Below are 20,742 nucleotides of genomic sequence, written 5' to 3'. Positions count from 1 at the left end.
CGTCAAGAGGTGGGTTGTAACAAAGGAGTCAGACAATACAGGTTGACACATTTCAATACAAAATTACTGTGCGTATAACCCTGATTGGACCTCACTTTGAAAGGGGTATTGGACTTCCAGCCACATATGGCTGTGGCATCATGAGGATTCAAACTCATGATCTCTGGGTGATGGGACAAATGCTTGTCTGCTGAACCACTTTGGAACCCTACACTGTATGCTTTGATGTACTGTTTAATGTTGCACGCTGGCACCACAGCAAGACCAATTCCTCTGAGCACAGCTCATGGGAAATAAAGTGTTTCTGATTGTAAGCATGCATCAAAAGATATCATTAGTTCCACTGCAGGAAATTATAAAATTCATAACACTAGAATATTTAACTGACTATTGTCAAGATGCATTTTACTTGCATTTAAAACCACAGCTGAGAAATACCAATAAATCCATTTGGAGTTTTGTTTTGCATAATATTAATAGATTAAAGATTTAATACAGTAAGTGGCTTATATGCCAAAAGCCAGAATATAATCATAAAACTGTATTGAAAATGCCATACTTATGTCTCATGCAAAATGTGACATATTTGCATCAACAGGCGCTCCTGTAACCTAAACAGTTTGTGGTTCAAAAGAATTCATTACATTTTAATGCATACAATGTGCAGTATCATATTACACCACAAGATGGCAGCACCACACATTAAATCTGAAATAAATAAACATTAAATAAGCATTTCTGATGTTCCTATTTCTATTCCACATTTTAGACATTCATTTATTAAAACTGTCCATTCAAAGCCACAATATTAGAACATTTGGCTAACTATCAAATCAGGTTTTACCTCCAGGTGGACGGTGGCAGATGCACATTCTGTGTGACGTACTTCCTGGTTTCTGAGTTGTTTGTGATGAGTCTTTTCTCCATGAGTGTTGCCGTTAATCACTAATTTTTTTTTCTCTACAAATAATTTTCTAGTATCCTTTTCATTTTTTTTATTGTACTTTCACTTTCCTTTTTCTGCATTATAAATTTTTCCAGAAGAACGCCAAGACTGGAAGCTTTCTTTTTTTTCTCCTCCTGCATAAAGACCACAAGTGGAGGCCATCCACATCGGATCTGCTTTAATATCAACATATCCTTGATTAAGGTACGTGAATCCTTTCATCATGGCACACCTTCAGCTTGTTCAGTGTGCTAATGTTTACAATGTTTAGTCATTCTTCCTCTGTTGCTAGTGATAGCTTTATTTGTGATAAGTGCCAATTAGTTAGCTCTCTGATGGAGAAGACTGCAGCTTTGGAGGTGTGTATCCAGACTTTGGAGAAGGCTAGTAAGAATGAGAACAGTGTAGTTTCTGCAGAGGAATGCAGTCTGGATGCTCTAGGTAGAGTTAGTAATTTCCCAACTCCAGCATTAGAGCCCTCACAGCTGGGGCGAATGGGTGACGACTCGGCAGCATAAGTGTAGCACCAAAGCTACCACTGAGGCTTGCCCACAGGAGCACCACTCCTCTCCGCTTCACATGTCGAACAGGTTTACCCTCAGTGATGCACCTGCTGAGAAACCTGAAAGAGCTCTGGTTATAGGGGACTCTATCATACAGCACGTGAAATTAGCTAGGCCTTTAGGGGCACCAGCAGCTTTAGTCAGGTGTATACCAGGAGCCAGGGCGCCAGACATAGCAAGTAATCTTATGGTCCTTGGCAAGCACAGGTTCTTGAAAATCATTATCCATGTAGGAGCTAATGATATACACCTTCGTCAGTCTGAGGTTACTAAGAGTAACTTTGTAGAGGTGTTTAAATTAGTGAAGGTGATGTCCGATGTTGTAGTATACTCTGGCCCCATCCCAATGTGATGTGGCAATATAGCATACAGCAGGTTATGGTCGCTGAACTGCTGGTTGTCCAGGTGGTGCTCTGAAAACAGTATGGGCTTTATAGATAATTGGGCTAATTTTGAGGGCACTGCTGGCCTGTTAGGGCGGGACGGTATCCATTCCACTCGGGAAGGTGCTGCTCTCATTTCTTGCAGCATAGCTCATAGTCTCAGAACAGGTTGTAATGGAAACTTCTAATAAACACTTCAGAACACTTAGCAGTTGTCTTTTCAGTTATTTATTATAGTAGATCATATAAAAGATATATAAAATAGGAATGGAAAGAGGAAGAAGAGAGAAGACGACACCACTTCTGATGATGCCGAGAGTATGTGCACTCGGAGTTGTGTTTTAGTGGCTGTTATCTATATATTCTAAAGGAATTCGCTTTACTGCCTGTGTCTTCACGTGATTGGCTCAAGATTTTCTATGAAGCTTTGCTAATGAGTGCACCTGGCATGCTTTGGTATGTGCAGGCAGATGCAAGTTAGGGAGAACTCAAGCTCCCTGCTTATCACCACCAAGGTCAGGAAAGGTGGTTACATCATGAGAAGATGCGTAGTTAGGAAGAACTCAAGCACCCTGCTTATTACCACCAAGGTCACAGAAAGGCGATTACAGCATGTGGAAAACATCTCTTCTCAGTACACTAAGCCACTTTAGCTCAACATACAGAAACACAGAGAATAATAATGTTTGTCCATTAAATTTCCCTCACATTTCCCCCCTTTTTATCCTACAGGATAATAATTGCTAAAAGAAAAGAAATGTACACAGTTTCAGTGATAAGAGTTCCCAGAGAGATTCGACTTAACATGTCTTTGTGTGTACAGGGATAATGCTAAGGCTGTTTTGTAAGACATAGATGTCTTAAGTTAATGCTAGCAAGCTATATACATAGATCAGGAAACAACAGAACAGAAAAGCAACCACAAATGAGTGCGTTTTAAGCTAGGGCTAATTTCATATCAGCTATGCTGACGTCGTCAAACAGTGGGTTGTAGTCTTCGTGTGGGTTTGGAGGCCAGTCAGGCAAGTCGTCTGGGTCTATTTTCACCATCTGGTAACCAATATTTGTCAGCTGCCTCTGAAACACAGACATACAACATTGACAGAAAACAGGGAGCAAACATAGCATCACAATCACTAAACCCAGGACTGGTATGGTGGATAGAATCAGAGTCTTCCATCCACTAAACCAACGCCATCAGCTGTCTTCGACTCCTTCATGTTCATCTGCTCATAACTGTTCAGCAACCTTGCGCATCTTGTTCAGTGCCTCAGTAATGTTACCGAGTTAACCCTTGTCCTTCTTGACGTTTGTTGGTGCTCAGAGGGCGGGCATGCCCTATTGGCCCTCGTCCCACCTCACCGGGACTTGGAGGAAACTCGAAACCCTAAGACTTATCTATCGGCTAGACACTGAAATACTCTTCCCTAGTGAGGGTGCGTGCATGATTGATGTGATACTCGCATTGTTCCATGTAGTGATGCCTTTCTCCCTCACAAGCTTTACCAGCATCCGGGTCACTTAGGCCTTCCTTTTCCTTCTGCTCAGCCGGTTCAGGAACCCTCCTGCAGTGGCTAGCGTGGATCCACGTCACTCTGCCTGTGACCTTCACTGCCACTGGGATTGCGAGCAGGACCTGGAATGGGCCATTCCACCGTGGCTTGTTCCACTTGGTTCATCGGAAGTCCTTCACCACTATCCAATCCCCTGGTTGTAGATCGTGCAGAGGTCCCTCAGCGGGCTTGGGAAGTGCTTCTTTTACCTGTTTGTGGATAGATTTCAAAGCAGAGGACAATGTTGCGCAGTAATTCAACATTGCTTCATCACACAGTCTGGTGTCCGGCAGTGTTCCTTGGGCTGGCCCTATCCCTGTGTTGGGTACTTGTCCAAACAGAATTTCAAATGGGCTTAACCCATGTTTAGGCCTAGTTTGCATCCTCATTTCTGTGAGCACTACGGGGAGGACCTTTGTCCATCCTAGCCCTGTTTCTGCACAAGCTTTGCTTAGTTTATTTTTAAGTGACCCATTTTTCCTCTCTACTGCTCCCGCACTGGCAGGATGGTAGGCACAATGTTGTTTCAGGTCTATCCCTAGGAATGCTCCTATTTCTTTAGGGCTGCATTAACAAAGGGTGTTCCATTGTCACTTGAGATTTTGTTAGGTATACCCCACCTAGGAATTATATCTCTCAGGAGTGCTTTGACTACTGCCTCTGAGTCTTGTTTAGCTGTGGGGAATAGACCCTTCCCACGTGACGTCACGACAAACGCGGCCGCCATTTTGGACATGAACTACCAGTAGTCTACCACAGCCAACAACGAGGAATGACGGCGAAGCATCGAAAGGAATATAGCCATCAAAGAAAGTTTTTACTTTCAGCAAGACTTCCATCATGCCATTATATTGTTGTGCACCTGGATGTAGTAACCATCAACACACAAGGCAAGATTTATCATTTTATCGGATCCCAACAGATGCTGACCGACGGAGAAGATGGATGGTCTCTAAAATATTGGCAAAATGATGTTTATTGACATAGCAATCGTGTGTAACGGGAAGCATTTGCATATCCGAAGTGTTGTGTTTACATCAAAGATAAAATAAACCGATATGACAACGACTGCTGCTGCCAGGTTGGGGACACAAACTAGTAGAAAGGAAGTGTGCCAACAGACTTCCTTTGTGGTCGATTCTGCTTTAAGGTAAGATGCATTTAATTATTCGTCTGCTGTGGGTTTGGAATCGGTAGCCTGACCAATTCGTTCATGTTTGTGGTGCCATTTGTTTGTTGACGCATGTTGAAATGGAAGATTGGTTGTTGACATGATTTCCAGTGATGCTTTGGTGCTGCTGTGGATCAGATGTGTTGAGTAGCCTGACTGTTTTTTTTTTCTTGCGTGTGGTATCATTGTTGACGCGAGGTTGTTTTTTGAACATGCCAATGCGGACACGATTTCTCCTGATGAGTTATGACTTCAGATGCGGTGGAGGTGTGGAGTCCACGTGATATGTGCGTAAGATAGGCTTCTCATGTGTTTGGAGATCCGCGCTCTGAGACAAGCGCAAGCACCCCCCCCCCCCCCCCAAGGGAAAAAAGGGACCCCCCGAAAATATCGGCATAGTTCGAACACTGGGTTGGAGAAAGTAATGGCAAATAGTGAGTGCACAAACCATAGAAGGTAAACTGTATACAGCGCCAGGGCAGTGTGATGGTATGTCTACTTTTAGATTGTGTTAGCTTATCAATGAACACACTCGTCACTCGACGAGTTTCACTTCTTTACGACGGATACTTAAATGTGTGTTAGGTATTATTGTTGCAGTCTAAGCAGTCATTGTAGCAGCTAGATGAGCGAGAACCGAAAAGGTCTGTGCCATAAACCGTTATTTCTTCATGTCCAAAATGGCGGTCGCGTTTACGAAGGTCACGTGAGTGAAAAGGGTCTATACTTCAACCCATTTTGAAAACATGTAAACTATTACCAGGCAATACCTTTTCCCCTCACTAGGTGTCAGTTCAATGAAGTCCATTTGAAGATGATCAAATGGTTTGTCTGGTATTGGGTGTGCTGCTTGAGTTAGTTTGTTACCTTGACCTGCATTATGTTGTGCACATATCAAGCATTGCTTGCAAAATTTCGCAGCATAATTTGAAAACCCCTTTGTGAACCATCTCTTTGTTACTTCTGCTACCATCCCCCCTTTTGACACATGGATGAGCCCATGTGCCAATTTTGCATCGAAAGGGAACGTGTTTTGGTAAACAGGGACAGCCCGAGGGACAAACCCAGACCGAGTTTGCAAAGATACAGCCTGCCTGTTTCCAGACTCGTCTCTTGTCCTGGGTGGCAGTGCTCTGAAGGTCCACTAGCTGTAAACAGGAGGTAGAAACCTGAGGAAAAGCAAGGTTAGAGGGTGAACTGGAAGCTGAGGCTGCACACTTAGCTGCCGCGTCCGCCCTGGCATTCCCTTGAGACACAAGATCAGTATTGTTAGTATGGGCAGCACACTTACACACAGCAATGGCTCTAGGGAGTAGAATAGCATCCAACAACTAAGAGACCAGTTTATGATGTGCAATGGGAGATCCTGTGCTAGTGAGAAAATTTCTGTTTCCAAATGGTGCCAAAATCGTGCACAACACCAAATGCGTGCCTACTGTCCATAAAAATATTGACAGATTGCCCTGCCGCCAATTTGCATGCCTCAATAAGGGCACAGAGCTCTCCGGCCTGCGCCGACAGGTTTGAGGACAGACACGACGCCTTAAGGACCTCGTGATCTGAGACTACGGCAAAACCTACTTTGTTCTTTCCCATCTCTGAGTCTCTGGAGGCTGAACCATCCACATAGAGGACCATGTCTGGATTTCCTAAAGGGTCGCTCTTTAAGTCTGCCCTGGGGGAACAAAAATTGTTAGTGAGAGTGACACAGTCATCTGGTTCTCCATTGTCCTCTGTAGGGAGAAGAGAGGCAGGATTCAGAACAGAACAACGTTTCACCATGATGTTAGGCATATCAAGTATGACAGTGTTATACTTTAACCATATCTGTGCTGACAAATGTGACGTCTTTTTCTCCAACAGAAGCAGGGAGACAGCATGTGGGACCAAAAGGGTGAGGTTAGAATACCCCACAATATTTTTGGAGGCAGTTACCGCCTTTTCAGCTGCAGCAACTGCACGCAGGCAAACAGGAAGTCCAGCCGCCACTGGATCCAGCCTGCTGGAGAAGTAGGCTACAGGTCTCAATCTATCCCCGTGTTTCTGCAAAAGAACAGAGGTCATAAAACCCCTCTTTTCATCTACAATTTGAACAAATGGTTTATTGGGGTCAGGCAATCCCAGAGTGGGTGTGGTCTGCAGAGTGCACTTTAGGGACGTCGGGTGCATGTGGAACAACCGCAGCATTGACTGCTTGCAGATCTTGGACAAACCTCCACTCATCGGGCTGGGACGGTTTTCTTGCCTTCTTAACTGGAAAAATAGGAGTGCGCATTGGAGAGTCCTGGCAAGGGACAATTACATCTGCCTTCAGCAATGAATCAAAAACCGGTCTTATACCTGCAATTTCTTCTGGTTTGAGTGGGTACTGTGTCTGTTTAGGCCTGGAATCTGATTTGGGGGTGATCACCACTGGTTCAGCATTCTTTATTAGGCCTACATCATGTTTACCCTTCGTCCAAAAGGAATTTGGAACTCCCGCCAATTTGGGGTGCACCTCTGCTGGAGTTATGCCCGTGGAAACAGAGACAAACAGGCCATTATGGCCGGGATCCCCAGGATCCCGGTCATCAGTGGCTAATATTACGCTGCGCTTAACATGCACACACATAGCATGACTTTGTTTGTAGACCCCAAGCTTTTGGCAAAACAACACACTAGGGTCCTCTGTTTGGGACCATTCATTGCCATTGACTGCGCACTTCTTGACCCATTTCCCTACGTCTTTCCAATGGGTGGCTCGTGGCTTTGCTAATGAGACATGGGGTATAGAATTAACGATGTCAAAGAAATCATGCTGCCAGCAGCTGACCTCAGAGTCCTCTGACACGAGGCCGCGTATAACATGTTTGCGAACATTGCGATGAACATTGATGCAGTTGTTCGGACAATGAGTAAAATGGACCTGCACAGTGCAATAATGTTTAGACCAATATGTAGTTTTGAGGGTCATTCTTTCACATACATGGGGGTCTGCAAACCAAGTCTTTTCAAACTCCACATCTTGCCCTTGGTGAACATGTGCTGTACAATGTAAATCTTCCTCTTTCATATAATCTGTGTCAACTGATGAGGTGTTCAAGTGTGTGAGCTGTACAAGGTGTTTGGGAGTTTGTGTGAGTTGATCTGAGCAGAGCCGTCAGACATACACATACAGGGGGCTTCCAAACCCATACTGCACACCGCACATTTCAGTTACTTCAATAGTTAGTCCATCTGGAGTGGACGTGAGATTTACTCCTAATTTGCACATTAAATCATGTGCTAACAAATTTACTGGACATGTATGTGAGATGAGGAATGAGTGGGACGTAACTATTCCTCCCTCACTTTTACATGGGAGGTTGACTGAGAAAGTTTCGGTTACAGGTCGTCCTGAGATGCCCATCATCTGAATTTAATTTGAGCTGAGCGGTGGGTCTACTGGAAGTACCCCATGTTGTATCACTGAGTGTCCTGCTCCAGAATCTACTAAAAAGTTTAACTCATGCCCACATACAGTGAGGGGCATACAAGGGAGTTTAGAGAAGGGAGTAGTTGCGTATTTTAACAAACTTAATGCAACTTCAGGTGTATCTATCTGGACTGGTGTATCTGCGTTTCTGTGTAGTCTTGCTGTTGCATGCAGGTGCTGCTACTAATGTGTTTAACGTTATGTGAATGCTCCTGTCTATGTGTATCATCAGGTGTGTGTGTGTTACCTCCCCTGTTTTCTGTGCGGGGCCCATTCCCGGAGTTCGCCCGTCAGTCTGCCTTGCTGTACTCCTCACAGGGCCTCTGTTTGCTACTGTGGAGACAATCTCAAGCAATGTGTCCCTTCTGATTGCAGTTGTAGCAGGTTGCGCCTTTTATCCAGAACGAGTCACCCCAGGTCGTCCTGCCTTGGCCTCTACCTCTTCCTCTAGGTCCAGGCTGAGCAGTCTGGGGAAGAGTGAGAACAGCAGTGTGTAGGTCTTGGTCTCTTTGTGCTGAATTTGTCTTCTCCTTCTCTTTCAGCAGCCTTTCTGCATGCACAGCGTACTGCTTGATCTTGGTGAGGCTCAGGAGTGCCCTCCACTGCAGCCAGGGTCATGGGCCTGGTCAGGCCACTGTGTTTCTCGTGTGCGGCGGTGAGACGGGCGAGAAACGCTGACACCACTTCACCATCTTCTTGCTTACACATACTGATCTTAGTAATGTCTACAGTATGTTCAAGGGAAAAGCTTCGATCAGACGAGCACAGAGAGTAGTGAGGGTATTTCTATACTCACTATTGCCATCCGCTGGTCAGCTTCTGGCCGCTCTCTGGAAAACCTTCTCCAATCTATACCCATCTTGGTCATGAGTAGGCGGCGAAGTTCATGGGTAGTCAGTCGGAATTCTCTGCAAAACATCAACAGTTCGTTACCAAATCTCTTTCCTCCTACCTCTCTCACATTGGAAGAGAAGCCATGCTTTCCTTCATGTCAGCTGTCGTCCAGGGTCTGTGGACTAGAAGCATGCTGTCAGCTCCAGCCACTTCCACCATTGGAAAATGAAGGACTTCAGACTTTAGGTTACAGCCTTGTGGACCCACTGGTGAGCATGTGGTCAGGTCCAGGAGGGTGTCTCTTCCGTCACCATATGCAAGACCGGATCTCGTGTGTGATGGAGAAGCGAGGGGAGGTGCTGACGCTGGAGGCGGTTGGTAGGCTGGGAGAGATTCCAGATTCTTAAGTGTTTCTTCTTTCCATGCAGAAAACGCCCTCCAGTCCCCTAAGAACTTAATATTATCCGCAGACTCTTCTTTTCCCTTAGCAAAAAGAAGTTTAATCAAGTGTGCTACAAGTATACTTATTTTATACTAAAATCGAGGAAGTGTACTTGAAGGTTACTTCTTATAAACTAATTCTTGATACACTTACAACATAGTACAGGGAAGTATACTTGGTTTATACTGAACCAAGTATAAAAAAGTATAAGTAGACCTATATCAATACTAAGACTTACACTTATACATTACTTTAATACTAAAACTTATACTTGGACCTAAGTATACTTTGTAAATCTTTTTGCCACAGAATAGGAATGCTTAGCATATATCTTGCTTCAAGAGCACAATAAGGTCAACTCATTAATTGACTCAACGTTTAATTTATATATTTATACTATATGTATATATTATATTTATAATTTATATTACATTATATTTTATATATATATATATTATATTTATAATTAATATTACATTAGCTGAGCTATACAGCTGGTAAGTGATTAGGGAATCCAACCTGATCAGAGGGCCCCTCTCACCCCCTCCATCACTCCTTCCAACTGCTCCCATCAGGCTGGCGCTACAATGTACCACTATAAACAAAAAGTCCTTCATCCCCTCTGCAGCAGCCTTACTCAACAGCACATGATGAACATTACCAGCCAACCCAACCGTCAACATGCATGTCTTGTTTAATGTCTTATTATAATTCTGGAGATTAACACTTAGTCATTATGTGTACTGAATTGCATTATCTTCATGTACCTTACACTTCATCATACACAAAAACAGGAAAAAGTTTGGCTTGACTTTATTTATTTAACTAGTCCCTTTCAAAAGGGTTTGGCAATGGTGTTATGTACAGTGTGTCAGCTGTTTTAACAAGGACACATTTTGTTTTGATCATGTCAGGCGAGACAGCATGAACAGTTTCAGTTTTTTGAACATCATATACAAAATGACTTTGTACATTTATTTGTGAATCTTTACGTACAGGCCTGCCTGATTTACTAAGTACGTCAACTAAAACACAACATAGTTTGCGACATGGACAAAAAGCAGAGATTTCATGTGAACATATTTGTTTAAAAATAACCAATTCTATAATACAACAAAATGTACCATCTTTCAAGTATGCAGCACTGTTGAATCTCTTCTTTAGTCTGTCATAGGTTTTACTGTGGTACGTAACTCCATCAACCAAAAAACGGTTGTAAGACCAAAAGCAGTTACTTAGTTTCCCACACAACTTTTCAATGGCAAGCCTACAGTGGGGCAAAAAAGTATTTAGTCAGTCACCAATTATGCAAGTTCTCCCACTTAAAAAGATGAGAGAGGCCTGTAATTTTCATCATAGGTACACTTCAACTATGAGCGACAGAATGAGAAAAAAAAAATCCAGAAAATCACATTGTCTGATTTTTAAAGAATTTATTTGCAAATTATGGTGGAAAATAAGTATTTGGTCAAAAACAAAAGTTCATCTCAATACTTTGTTATATACCCTTTGTTGGCAATGACAGAGGTCAAACATTTTCTGTAAATCTTCACAAGGTTTTCACACACTCTTGCTGTTATTTTGGCCCATTCCTCCATGCAGATCTCCTCTAGAGCAGTGATGTTTTGGGGCTGTCGCTGGGCAACACGGACTTTCAACTCCCTCCAAAGATTTTCTATGGGGTTGAGATCTGGAGACTGGCTAGGCCACTCCAGGACCTTGAAATGCTTCTTACGAAGCCACTCCTTCATTGCTCAGGCGGTGTGTTTGGGATCATTGTCATGCTGAAAGACCCAGCCACGTTTCATCTTCAATGCCCTTGCTGATGGAAGGAGGTTTTCACTCAAAATCTCACGATACATGGCCCCATTCATTCTTTCCTTTACACGGATCAGTCGTCCTGGTCCCTTTGCAGAAAAACAGCCCCAAAGCATGATGTTTCCACCCCCATGCTTCACAGTAGGTATGGTGTTCTTTGGATGCAACTCAGCATTCTTTCTCCTCCAAACACGACAAGTTGAGTTTTTAACTAAAAAGTTCTATTTTGGTTTCATCTGACCATATGACATTCTCCCAATCTTCTTCTGGATCATCCAAATGCTCTCTAGCAAATTTCAGACAGGCCTGGACACGTACTGGCTTAAGCAGGGGGACACGTCTGGCACTGCAGAATTTGAGTCCCTGGCGGCGTAGTGTGTTACTGATGGTAGCCTTTGTTACTTTGGTCCCAGCTCTCTGCAGGTCATTCACTAGGTCCCCCCGTGTGGTTCTGGGATTTTTGCTCACTGTTCTTGTGATCATTTTGACCCCATGGGGTGAGATCTTGCGTGGAGCCCCAGATCGAGGGAGATTATCAGTGGTCTTGTATGTCTTCAATTTTCTAATAATTGCTCCCACAGTTGACTTCTTCACACCAAGCTGCTTACCTATTGCAGATTCAGTCTTCCCAGCCTGGTGCAGGTCTACAATTTTGTTTCTGGTGTCCTTTGACAGCTCTTTGGTCTTGGCCATAGTGGAGTTTGGAGTGTGACTGTTTGAGGTTGTGGACAGGTGTCTTTTATACTGATAACGAGTTCAAACAGGTTCCATTAATACAGGTAACGAGTGGAGGACAGAGGCGCCTCTTAAAGAAGTTGTTACAGGTCTGTGAGAGCCAGAAATCTTGCTTGTTTGTAGGTGACCAAATACTTATTTTACCGAGGAATTTACCAATTAATTCATTAAAAATCCTACAATGTGATTTCCTGGATTTTTCCCCCCATTCTGTCTCTCATAGTTGAAGTGTACCTATGATGAAAATTACAGGCCTCTCTCATCTTTTTAAGTGGGAGAACTTGCACAATTGGTGGCTGACTAAATACTTTTTTGCCCCACTGTATATGACATTTTTATACTGGTTTCCCTTAGCAAAAAGTAGTATACTTAAAGTTCATTTTGTAAAGTATTCTGAAGTGTAAGTATAAGTATATCAAGTGTACTACAGGCCATGTACTTCAAGTGTACTAGAAAGCATACTAATTTAATACTTCTTCGGACTAAATTGGAACATTTTAAGTTTATAAAAGTATACTTCAAAGTTACTTTTAAGTTAGCAAAAGTACTCTTTAAGTACTCTCATCTATACTATATCTATACTGTAAATGTACTTGGTATATCCCTCTTGTATACTTACAGTATATAACTAGTACAATGGCAGTACATAAATAAGTGTACTTATGATATACTTCAAGTACACAATAGGGATATACCAAGTGCATTGATAGTATATAAATGAGTATACTTGAAAGTGTACTTTTGTAAACTTAAAACGGACTTGAAAGTATACTTTTATAAACTTAAAATGTTCCAATTTAGTCCGAAGAAGTATTAAATTAGTATGCTTTCTAGTACACTTGAAGTACATGGCCTGTAGTACACTTGATATACTTACACTTCAGAATACTTTACAAAATGAACTTTAAGTATACTACTTTTTGCTAAGGGTTTCCTTCTGTTTCAACTTTTCTTCTAACTGTCCTATCTGCCTGGGACTAAAACTGCCCTTCTCAGGGAATCCTAAGTCCTTTACCCATATGTCAAACTGTGCCAAATAATCCTCGCCATATGAGGTTTTCATAACCTGGATGTTTGGGCTGTCATAGAAACGCCCAATTCTTATGATAGCACATGTAGCCTCACACTTACTTGCTTTTTCTTTTCTTTCCCTAACTTACCGTTTCTGTTCCTCATTGTACACTTTTATATCAATAGGTTATGACAACAATGGCTGAGTTTCTTTATCAGGATCACAAGAAGAACAAGTTGGACTATGTCCAAAAATGCGACACAATAATCCTTTAGGTATGTTCTTATTAGTAAACAATTTATCTGACATTTGCCTTAAACTAAAATAGGTATCATTTAGCACAACAACCTCAAAGACAACTCACACGTGTACAAAATCTGTTTCTCTGTTTCAGAATTTGGAGGACAGTACTCTGTTAATTCATCAATATTTTGCGTGCACACCGGTGTGTCTTTGCGTTTTCGCGATCGAACCTCTCTATCCCGTTCCCCCGATGGGCCAGTTGTTCACACAGAACAAAGGGAGCAAGATTCAATTCCTACGAATCGCTGAACGTGAATCCGTCAAAACACGCACCCGTACTTCCCCTTCTCAAGTAGGCAAGCGATTACCCAGTCGTCACTTTGGCGGATAATTCTCTTACACAACCCAATAAACTACTCGCGGTTTATTGTCTCAAAATTGTGTTTTATCCGTTGTCTGCAAACATATTGATGATACCACAGCTTAGCAGTCCTCCTGGGCTCGGACAAACTTCTGTCCGTCTCTTATATCAGTCTTCCCTGACTGGGACAATCTCTGTCCATCTCTTATATCAGTCTTTAAATACTGTTTCCACTAATTTCTTTACACAAGAATGCAAAGTTATCACTTACTGGTTTGGTGAGCCCTGACAGTCTGGTCTCTCGTCCGAGTTCTCAGCTCTGCACCATAGCCTTGGGAGTGTTCCATCGTCCGAGGATCAGACGCATAGGGCCCACCCAGGGATGCCAAATTGTAATGGAAACTTCTGATAAACACTTCAGAACGCTTAGCAGTTGTCTTTTCAGTTATTTATTATAGTAGATCATATAAAAGATATATAAAATAGGAAAGGAAAGAGGAAGAAGAGAGAAGACACCACTTCTGATGATGCCAAGAGTACGTGCACTCAGAGTTGTGTTTTAGTGGCTGTTATCTATATATTCTAAAGGCATTCGCTTTACTGCCCGTGTCTTCACGTGATTGGCTCAAGATTTTCTATGAAGCTTTGCTAATGAGTGCACCTGGCATGCTTTGGTATGTGCAGGCAGATGCAAGTTAGGGAGAACTCAAGCTCCCTGCTTATCACCACCAAGGTCAGGAAAGGTGGTTACATCATGAGAAGATGCGTAGTTAGGAAGAACTCAAGCACCCTGCTTATTACCACCAAGGTCACAGAAAGGCGATTACAGCATGTGGAAAACATCTCTTCTCAGTACACTAAGCCACTTTAGCTCAACATGCAGAAACACAGAATAATAATGTTCATCCATTAAATTTCCCTCACAAGGTCTAGTTAACTTCTGACAGTCCAGAGCCAATGCCAGGGAGTAGACGAACAGGCTAAACTGACTGTCTGCTAGCTGCACGGAGTCGTCACTCAGGGTCCACTACATCAAGACTGTGTCTGTTCTCCAAGCTAAACAGAAAAGTAGAAATATTCATAGAGTTTGTTCCAGTAACCTAATCAATATAAAATTAGATCATACTGACTGTACAGCCACTGCCAGCACCTTTGATCGAAAGGTAGGGCCATTAAATATTAGATCTCTTATATCTAAAGCACTAATTGTTAATGAACTTATTACTGATCAAGAGTTTAATATACTGTGTTTAACAGAAACATGGATTAAGCCAAATGAATATATAGCATTAAATGAAGCTAGTCCTCCTGGATACAGTTACATATACCAGCCTCGTTTAACTGGCAGAGGAGGAGGCGTCGTGGTTATTTATAATGATTATCTAGGTGTAACACAAAAACCTGGTTATAAATTTAATACATTTGAAGTTCTTCATACTAATATAATGTATGTAGCCTCAAAAAGTAAGTCTACCCAGTTAATTCCATTACTTATTATTTACAGGCCCCCGGGGCCATATTCTGAGTTTCTTTATGAATTTGCAGATTTTACGTATCTCAGACCTGGTTATTTCCTGAGACAAAGCTTTAGTTGTCGGAGATTTTAATTTTCACTTCGATAACCCAGAAGACCCTCTGAAAACAGCGTTTGCGTCCATTTTAGATTCAGTAGGGGTTAATCAGAATGTCCTAGGCCCAACCCATAATGGTGGTCACATTCTCGATCTAATACTAACATTCAGGTTAAACATAGAAAATACAGTCACACTTCCACAGTCAGAAGTTATTTCAGATCATTATCTCATTCAAAATATGTGTGAGTAATAATATATGCACCTCACCATGCTACTGTATTGAACATACATTCACATCAACTACTGCACAGAATTTTACAAATAATCTCCCAGAGTTATCAACTTTGATTGGGTCACTGGCAGCCCCCGCAGAACTTGATCAGGCAACTGAATGCTTAGAGTCAATGTTCCGCTATACTTTAGATAATGTAGCTCCTCTTAAAAGGAAAATGATCAGAGAGAAAAAAAAATTAGCACCCTGGTATAACAATGGCACTCACACTTTAAAACAGACCATTCGAAAATTGGAATGTAAATGGCGTCAAACAAAATTGGTAGTGTTCAAATTAGCTTGGAAGGAGAGCTTCCTGAAGTATAGAAAAGCTCTTAGTGCTGCTAGGTCAATATATCTCTCCTCCCTAATAGAAGATAACAAAAATAACCCTAGATTCCTATTTAATACTGTAGCAAAATTAACCAGGAATAAGCTCACTATAGACACATGCACACCTGTAGTAATGAAAGTAGTTAGATTAGATAAAACTTTGTTGATCCCTTTGGGGGCGGCACGGTGGTGTAGTGGTTAGCACTGTCGCCTCACAGCAAGAAGGTCCGGGTTCGAGCCCCGTGGCCGGCGAGGGTCTTTCTGTGCGGAGTTTGCATGTTCTCCCTGTGTCCGCGTGGGTTTCCTCCGGGTGCTCTGGTTTCCTCCACAGTCCAAAGACATGCAGGTTAGGTTAACTGGTGATTCTAAATTGACCGTAGGTATGAATGTGAGTGTGAATGGTTGTCTGTGTCTGTGTCAGCCCTGTGATGACCTGGCGACTTGTCCAGGGTGTACCCTGCCTTTCGCCCATAGTCAGCTGGGATAGGCTCCAGCTTGCCTGTGACCCTGTAGAACAGGATAAAGTGCCTAGAGATAATGAGATGAGATGATCCCTTTGGGAGGGTTCCCTCAGGGAAATTAAGATTCCAGCAGCATCATTACAGATAAACACAGAAAAGAAATGGAGAAAAACTTCTAGATAAATTAAAATAAAGTATTTACATATCCAAATGTAAAAGAATAAGATATGGGGAAGGGGGGAAGAGAGGAAGGGGGAAGGGGGGAAAGTGGGGTTAGGGTAAGTGTGTGTGTGTGTGTGGGGGGGGGGGGGGGGGGGGAGTAGGAAAGATATTGCACATTATATTGCACATTGTCTGGTATTGCTTGTTAGGCTAGGCTAGGCTACTGCTCCTTCCCATCCTCTGTCCTCCTGTTACCCCTCCTCCCCCCCCAGGGAGGAGTTGTACAGTCTGATGGCGTAAGGGACAAAGGAGTTTTTGAGTCTGTTCATCCTGTACTTGGGAAGGAGCATTCTGTCACTGAATAGGCTCCTCTGGTTGCTGATGACGGTGTGCAGAGGGTGACTGGCATCGCCCATGATGTTCAATAGTTTGTCCATAGACCTCTTCTCTGCCACCATCACCAGAGTCTCCAGCTTCATGCCGACCACAGAGCCGGCCCGCCTAATCAGTTTGTCCAGCCTGGATGTGTCCTTCTTGGATGTGCTGCCCCCCCCCCAGCACACCACGGTGTAAAACAGGACACTGGCAACCACAGACTGATAGAACATCCACAGGAGTTTCCTGCAGATGTTAAAGGACTGCAGCCTCCTAAGGAAGTATAGCCTGCTCTGTCCCTTCCTGTATAAGTGATTGGTGTTACAAGTCCAGTCCAGCTTGCTGTCCAGCCACAGCCCAAGGTACTTGTAGGAATCCACAGCCTCCACCTCGACTCCCTCGATCAGAACTGGTCGTGACCTTTGGTCTGGACCTCCCAAAGTCAATGACCAGCTCCTTGGTCTTCGAGGTGTTGAGCTGCAGATGGTTCCTGTTGCACCACACAGCAAAGTCCCTCACCAGGCTCCTATACTCCTCCTCTCTGTTGTCACTGATACACCCAACGATGGCTGTGTCATCGGCAAACTTCTGAATGTGACACAGCTCCAAGTTGTAGCAGAAGTCCGCGGTGTACAGGGTGAATATAAGTGGGGCCAGCACCGTGCCCTGGGGTGCTCCAGTGCTGCTAATTACAGTGTCAGACGTGATGTCCTTCAGCCTGACGTACTGCGGCCTGTCAGTGAGGTAGCTGGAGATCCAGGTGACCAGGCAGGGGTCCACTCGCATCCTGTTCAGTTTGTCCTAAAGCAGTAGGGGCTGGATGGTGTTGAAGGCACTCAAGAAGTCCAAGAAGAGGATCCTCACTGTGCCATTTCCCTTATCCAGATGCGAGTGGGCAGGTAGCAGGTAGAGGATGGTGTCTTCCACACCAACACCTGCCTGGTATGCAAACTGCAGACAGTGCTGGGCATGTTGTACCTGGGGTCTGAGGAGGCTGAGGAAGAGCCGCTCCAATGTCTTCATCAGATGTGAAGTGAGCGCCACCGGTTGGAAGTCGTTCAGCTCGCTGGGCCGATTCTTTTTGGGAACTGGAACGATACATGATGTCTTCCAGAGGGTTGGCACTCTCCCCAGCTGTAGGCTGAGGTTGAAGATATGTTTGAGTAGTTCACCCAGTTCAGCAGCACAGGTCTTCAGTAGTCATGGACACACTTTGTCCGGGCCCGCTGCTTTCCTGGGGTGAAGCTTCCTCAGTTGACCTCTGACCTGGTCTGCAGTAATGCATGGAGGAGTCTGTGTTGAGGTGGGGGAGGAGGGGGCTGCTGTGATGACTGGGGGGAGGTGTGTTGAGGGAAGAAGGAGAGATGGCTGCAGTGAGGGAGCGGGTGGGGGGGGACGTGGGCTGGTTGAACCGATTGAAGAAGTCATTCAACTCGTTTGCCCTCTCCACTGTCCCCTCAACGACTCTGGTCTTTGTATTGTGGCCTGTGATGGTTTTCACACCTTCCCAGACTTCCCTAATGCTGTTAAAGGGATAAAGGGGAGGTTTGATATTGGCTGATAATTGGACAGCTTAAGTAAGTTTGAATATTTGAACATTTGAATATTTTTGATTCAACCGTTCCCTTAACTCCCAGTTGTGCAGCGTTAGTATTAGTAGTTTGAATTTTTTGTCGAATATTTGAGATTTTTCATTAAAAAAAATTCATGAAGTTGCATGATTTCATGAATTTTTTTAATGACAAAATCAAAAATATTTGACAAAAAATTCAAACTACTAATTTAAGGTCAGACAACTTTAAAGGACAATTTAAGTAACCCTGTAGTTAACAATATAACTGTAGCCGATCAGCAATTAGAATGTTTTACTCCCCTAAGAGAAATCAAACTACTTTCATTAATCTCTGCATCATAATCCTCAACTTGTGTACTAGATCCCTTACTGACACGTCTATTCAAACAGATAATACCTGAAATAATTGAACCGCTTCTAAAAATAATTAATTCTTCTATTAGGATTGGCTATGTATCCAAATCCTTTAAACTTGCAGTTATCAAACCCCTGATTAAAAAACCTGACCTTAATCCCTGTCAGCTGTCCAATTATCAGCCAGTATCAAACCTCCCCTTTATCCCCTTTAACGATCTTAGACTGTCCTTCCCACCCTCTACATGAGGAGCTGATCAGCCACAGGAGCATGTTCAGTAAACAGCTGATTCTTCCACACTGCACAACTGAGACACACAGGAAATCATTCCTACCTGTTGCAGTCAAGCTGTACAATGCCACTGTATAACTGTGGTACACTGTCTTACCATGTATACTGTATCCTTAACTCAGGTGCAATATACAGTGGTGCTTGAAAGTTTGTGAACCCTTTAGAATTTTCTATATTTCTGCAAAAATATGACCTTAAACATCATCAGATTTTTACACAAGTCCTAAAAGAGAACCCAGTTAAACAAATGAGACAAAAATATTATATTTGGTCATTTATTTATTGAGGAAAATGATCCAATATTACATATCTGTGAGTGACAAAAGTATGTGAACCTTTGCTTTCAGTATCTGGTGTGACCCCCCTTGTGCAGCAATAACTGCAACTAAACGTTTCTGGTAACTGTTGATCAGCCCTGCACACCAGCTTGGAGGAATTTTAGCCCATTCCTCTGTACAGAACAGCTTCAACTCTGGGATGTTGGTGGGTTTCCTCAAATGAACTGCTCGCTTCAGGTCCTTCCACAACATTTCGATTGGATTAAGGTCAGGACTTTGACTTGGCCATTCCAAAACATTAACTTTATTCTTATTTAACCATTCTTTGGTAGAACAACTTGTGTGCTTAGGGTCATTGTCTTCCTGCATGACCCACCTTCTCTTGAGATTCAGTTCATGGACAGATGTCCTGACGTTTTTCTTTAGAATTCGCTGGTATACTTCAGAATTCATTGTTCCATCAATGATGGCAAGCTGTCCTGGCCCAGATGCAGCAAAACAGGCCCAAACCATACTACCACCACCATGTTTCACAGATGGGATAAGGTTCTTATGCTGGAATGCAGTGTTTTTCCTTTCTCCAAACATAACGATTCTCATTTAAACCAAAAAGTTCTATTTTGGTCTCATCTATCCACAAAACATTTTTCCAATAGCATTCTGGCTTGTCCACATGATCTTAACAAACTGCAGACGAACAGCAATGTTCTTTTTGGAGAGCAGTGTCTTTCTCCTTGTAACCCTGCCATGCACACCATTGTTGTTCAGTGTTCTCCTGATGGTGGACCCATGAACATTAGCCAATGTGAGAGAGGCCTTCAGTTGCTTAGAAGTTCCCCTGTGGTCCTTTGTGACCTCGCCGACTATTACACACCTTTATCTTGGAGTGATCTTTGTTGGTCGACCACTCCTGGGGAGGGTAACAATGGTCTTGAATGTCCTCCATTTGTACACAGTCTGTCTGAATGTGGATTGGTGGAGTCCAAACTCTTTAGAGATGGTTTTGTAAACTTTTCCAGCCTGATGAGCATCAACAATGCTTTTTCTGAGATCCTCAGAAATCTCCTTTGTTGGTGCCATGATACACTTCCACAAACATGTGTTGTGAAGATCAGACTTTGATAGATCCCTGTTCTTTAAATAAAACAGGGTGCCCACTCACACCTGATTGTCATCCCATTGATTGAAAACACCTGACTCTAATTTCACCTTCAAATTAACTGCTAATCCTAGAGCTTCACATACTTTTGCCACTCACAGATATGTAATATTGGATCATTTTCCTCAATAAATAAATGACCAAGTATAATATTTTTGTCTCATTTGTTTAACTGGGTTCTCTTTATCTACTTTTAGGACTTGTGTGAAAATCGGATGATGTTTTAGGTCATATTTATGCAGAAATATAGAAAATTCTAAAGGGTTCACAAACTTTCAAGCACCACTGTGTGTATATAGGAATCATTGTATATAAAATCACTTCATTTTGCTTTTACTTAAGTTATTGAACTTATTTAAATGTATTTTATTTATTCTTTTTTCAGACGATTTTAT

The 20,742-nt window shown here is 42.9% G+C and overlaps 1 protein-coding gene and 1 long non-coding RNA gene across 2 annotated transcripts; both read right to left on the bottom strand.

The window, feature by feature from the left end:
• Positions 1-2,104: 2,104 nt before the first annotated feature.
• On the bottom strand, positions 2,105-4,960 carry LOC132884960 (uncharacterized). Its single transcript, XR_009654515.1, has 2 exons — positions 3,399-4,960; positions 2,105-2,969 (listed from the first exon to the last, which is right to left on the bottom strand). It is a non-coding gene; the product is annotated as an uncharacterized LOC132884960 (long non-coding RNA).
• A 35-nt stretch (positions 4,961-4,995) lies between these two features.
• Positions 4,996-9,137, bottom strand: LOC132884959 (uncharacterized). The gene is made up of 2 exons (XM_060919090.1): positions 8,867-9,137; positions 4,996-8,537 (listed from the first exon to the last, which is right to left on the bottom strand). The coding sequence occupies exon 2, from the start codon at positions 7,666-7,668 to the stop codon at positions 6,727-6,729; it is 942 nt and encodes a 313-aa protein (XP_060775073.1). The 5' UTR covers positions 7,669-8,537; positions 8,867-9,137; the 3' UTR covers positions 4,996-6,726.
• Between the last annotated feature and the right edge of the window lie 11,605 nt (positions 9,138-20,742).

Source organism: Neoarius graeffei, chromosome 4, assembly GCF_027579695.1.
Source record: "Neoarius graeffei isolate fNeoGra1 chromosome 4, fNeoGra1.pri, whole genome shotgun sequence".
NCBI classification, from domain to species: Eukaryota; Metazoa; Chordata; class Actinopteri; order Siluriformes; family Ariidae; genus Neoarius; species Neoarius graeffei.
The sequence above is the reverse complement of the archived record's forward strand: the minus strand, read 5'-3'. Positions and strand labels throughout refer to the sequence as shown.